Source organism: Eschscholzia californica, unplaced genomic scaffold (genome assembly GCF_041429995.1).
Source record: "Eschscholzia californica isolate CP2 unplaced genomic scaffold, dmEscCali1.0.p SCAF_6, whole genome shotgun sequence".
Classification (NCBI taxonomy): domain Eukaryota; kingdom Viridiplantae; phylum Streptophyta; class Magnoliopsida; order Ranunculales; family Papaveraceae; genus Eschscholzia; species Eschscholzia californica.
The window spans coordinates 35471451-35475986 of NW_028238483.1; the positions used below are offsets into that span (position 1 = coordinate 35471451).

A 4536-nucleotide genomic window follows, 5' to 3' on the forward strand; every position below is an offset into this window, starting at 1 on the left:
AGAAACAAAATAAATTTCAAGGGTTAAAAAAAGAAATTAAAATATTTCTCTCTCAATAAAATAATAACTAATTTAAGAGAAAATAAACAAAAATGTAATACAACAAAATAATAACTAATAAAAATCTCTCTCTCAATAAAATAATAACTAATTAAAATCTCCCTCTCAAGTTATACCCTAGTATATTAATAATATTAGAAGAAGCTAATATACAATAAAATCAAAAGTAAGCATCATAATATACAGTAAGCTTGAGTTATTTAAGGAATACTTGTATGTTGATTTTGAAGAGGGAGAAGGGTCTCGACTGAAGTTGTAAAATTATAGAAACCATGATATTTAGTAATAGGAATCCGACAGCCAATAGTACTTGTTGTGATTTGGATCTTCCTGCAAGTAGAATTTTTATCCCAGTTGCAATAGTAAACATTGAAGAAGAGATTATCACTGGCAGGTTTGGCTCTTGGGGCTGTAATTATCACAACTTTATCGTTCATGACTCGAAAACAATGAAACCGATCTTCTCTCCTACCAATAATAACTAAAACAGTCTCTTCAATCCAGTTATGTTTTTCGTCAACGATCCACATCTTGATAGTCACCGTGTTATTGTTGTGTCTGGTTGTGTGTACTAGAGCTAGACGATGATCCACATTTAATAATCGAACGCCTAAATCATAGAGACGTTTATTATTTATTATCGAGCGGGGGAGGAGGATATTAGCAGCTGGGACTTGGATTAATCTGAAACTCTCACTCCCCACGTGAAATACCAATAAGACTTCCATGAGATTGTATTTCATGGACCAGTAAATAGCACCATTAACATAAACAGAACCTTCCCAAGCATCATCCAAAGCTCCGTAGTAACCACTCAGTGGGGCATCGTCGATCCTTCTCCATTTATTGTCACCTATAGTTAAGACCTCACAAACTCTATCATACCTGGGAGGAGAAGCCTTGTATCTATCTTTATGCCATATGCATAGGACTTTGTGTTCCTTGGACTCCGGATCGTATCCAAATCCATACTGGGAATAATAGCAACCATCTTCATCTACAATATTTTTCAGCAATGTTTTTAGAAATATTGGTGTTGATTCTCCAGTGTTGATATTAAAGATACTACAACCATGATGAACTGAGTCACGGTATATAAAACATGTTAAACCATTGATTGGTTTCAACATATAACCTGTATCTTGTGAAATTGTTTGTGTTTGAAAAGACGATGAACAACTTACTCCATGGACGGACAAGAAGATATTAGTTTTACCGTGAAAATAGTTATTGTTTGTATAAAGAAGAAGATATGGATGTTTTATTGATTGAGAAAAGTGTGAATGAATGAAGTATGAGTCTTGCTTTATTAAGAAACACCAATATTTGCATACACACTTGAATCGCATCAACGATTTTACATAACATCTGCTCAGTATCTCACACAATACACCATCTCCCAATTCTGGCATTGTTGGTGGTGGTGGTGGACATCTAATTACCATTCTGCTCTCCATGTTTTGAGAGAATGAAAAAAAGAACACGAAAGTTGGTGTGCTTTGGGTTAGAGACAAAAGGGTGTAATAAACAGGTCGGCATATATAGACTCAAGAGAGACACGCAACCCTAGCTTTACTTCCATCCAGTTAGTGATGCATAAAAGGCCGGGTCGGGCCTAGCCAACCCGGGTTGAAGTGTCCTGGGCCGGGCCTCAACCCGGGTTGGCTATACAAAGGCCCCAGCCCGGGATTGGGTATAGACCCAGGCCGGGCCGGGTTGAATCCGGGTCGGGTCGTCGGGCCCAAACCATAGGCCCAACCCAGACTCGTAATAGAACTCGGGTTGGCCAGGCCCGTTTTCTGTACGACCCGGGCCTGTACAGAACGGGCCGGTCCCGAGCCCAACCCGGGCCGGCCTGGCCTTTATAACATCACTACAGCCACTGACCTAACCACCCTTCTTGTCAATTCACACCCCCGCAATTTCAAGAAAAATCCCCAGAGCATAAAAACTTAATCATGATTGACCTAGGAGACATATTTATTTTTTAATTCAAAATTTCATTTTATTGAATTTTGCCTCATAATCTTCATCTTCTCGTCACCTTCACCACCACAACTTCCGACCACAACCACGATTTCCGACTATTGTCCACCACCATTCCGACCACCACTACCACTTCTTCTCTCTCTCTCTCTCTCTCTCTCTCTCATCCATAGTAGTAGGCAAGGTTGTGAATGACAATTTAGGGGTCATTGCCAAATTTTGGTTGTGGTGTTTTAAACGAATTCAATGGAAGTTTTTACACGTAAGATAGTAAATACAAATTTTTAAATTTGCAACACTTTGCGAAAGGTTTGCAACACCTACAACAACTTTGCAAGAAATATTGAGTTTTTAACTAAACAAAATAATTATTTGAGTTTTTAACAAAAAAAAATACAAATCCCCCAAAAAGTATAACTTGTCTTTTTAAATTAAAAAAAAAAAAAATTTGGGTCCAATAAATCATATGGAATAGTGACGCTCTACAATTCAGTCTATATATTGAAATTATTTCTTTGGCCACATTATCGATCAGAAGATTTAGCTTGTATGAATTGATATTATTTCTCCAAGCCTACTTTTCTGATTTGAAGAAGTTCATTTTATTCCCACGTATTATTGTTTTGGAATTAAAAAAAAAAAACAATTCCTAGGATAAAGTACTTGTTGTGATTTTAATCTTCCTATTTTAGCCAAGAATCTCGTTTGTCACGAAAGAAGCAAGCACATTGATACACGATATCATTTTATTCGTGAGCATGTTAAAGAAGGAGATATTGAAGTGATGTATTGCATGTCTCAAGATCAAATAGCGGATATATTTACGAAGTCTTTGAAACTTGATGTCTTTAGACGATTGAAGTGGATGTTAGGTATGAGAAGCTATAGAAATTTGGTTTAAGGAGTATGTTGAAAATGGCTCTAAACCAAATTTGGGCTTGGGCTTAACATGGAGTATAAGTAAGTGTGGGCTTGACTAAATTGGAGTCATAAAATAAAAATGGGTAAGAAGAAGAAAAGTGGGTTGGTGGAGTTACATTAAATACAACGATGTAGAGCTTCTTTTGTAGATCAAGAGAAACCTAGTGAGAGAAACTAAAAAAGAAAAGTGTGTTCTTGGTGGTTCTTTGCAAGGGAGATGCTATTTTAAAGAGATAATCTAATAGAACAAGACTCTTTAGTTTAATGGTGTTCTTGTGTTCTTTACTTCTAAAGGTTAGTAGTTATTTATGAGATTTAACTTTGTTGTAGAAAAAGATTTGAGTTCATATATCTAAGTTTGACGAGATTTAGTTGATGATTGTTTGGGACCTTATTACTTGTGGTTTTTTGTGTTTGTATCTTTTAACATCAAACAACATAAACATGCAATTTATGAAGTCATTACTTAGTTAAAGAGAGAAAATTGAGTGACGAGGAAGAAGAGAGAAGTTACCTGTATAAGAGTACCGAAGCTATTTGGAGACGAAAGAAGAAAATCGAGTGAACGCTTAAGTAGTATGGTTAATGGTTGTCCCGATCAGGAGATTAGAAAGAAATACTCAAAGAGTTACAATTTTTCTCTACCGATTGCCAGCTATCTATCGGTGGGCAACTGGTTTGACAAAAAGATATTTTTTTTTTCTCTATCTTTGGTTAAAAACAACTACGATCTTGAAGCTGTTGGGGTCCCTCCTTATATAAAAAGGATTCCTAGTTAGAATAGGATTTCCCTTATTCCTTATTTAGGGAGAAATAGAAGTTTCTATTTCTAGCCTAAAAAGGAATCCTATTTCTAGTAGAATACCTCCTTATTTATCATTATAAATAGGGAATGAAAGGGAAGAAATATTCATACTTTCATGTTAGAGAGTATCATACTTTCAGGTTAGAGAGTATCCTCCCAGTTGGGAGAGTTACAAGAGAATCCTCTCAGATATATCTTCTCAGGTTAGAGAGAGATATGAGAGATGACAACAACTTCCAGAACAAAGAGAAGTAAGAGAAAGAGAGATTTCTGAAGTGGTTCTTTCAAGAGAGATTGAAAGAGCAGAATATTGGTTTGAAGAAAAGAAGATTATTAATCTTGTGAAGCAATTTAGTTTGTGGTTATCTTCTTCAACCTTTAGGAATCTAGGATTTGTTCAAATCCTAAGGAGTAAGAGATTTGATTTCTTTGTTTCTTTGTTCAGTTTATCCACCATAGGTTTGGTGAAGAGTTGTCCAAGAGTGTTTCTACACATCTTGAAGAATTGTGTAACCCATTATTTAATTATAGTGGAAGATTTCTGGACTAGGTCCCGTGGTTTTTTACCTTCTAGTTTGGAGGGGTTTTTTGCCACGTTAAATAATCTTGGTGTCTCTACTTTTACTTTCGCATCGTTTATCTTCATATTACTAAACAAGTTAATTAGGTTATTTTTCCTAACAGAAGCGTCAATCTTGAAGCGTCAGGCAGAGTCTCTGATATGAAATCCGGGCTGGCAGGCTAATTCCAAGGTTCATCGCCAT

The 4536-nt window shown here is 36.1% G+C and overlaps 1 protein-coding gene across 1 annotated transcript; it reads right to left on the minus strand.

Moving 5' to 3' along the window:
* Nucleotides 1-260: 260 nt before the first annotated feature.
* Nucleotides 261-1190, minus strand: LOC147534104 (putative F-box protein At1g46840). The gene has a single exon (XM_086650095.1). The coding sequence runs from the start codon at nucleotides 1188-1190 to the stop codon at nucleotides 261-263; it is 930 nt and encodes a 309-aa protein (XP_086506221.1).
* Between the last annotated feature and the right edge of the window lie 3346 nt (nucleotides 1191-4536).

Coding starts and splice junctions, on each gene's coding strand:
- LOC147534104 (XM_086650095.1), bottom strand. CDS start 1,190: ATGTTGAAACCAATCAATGGTTTAACATGTTTTATATACCGTGACTCA.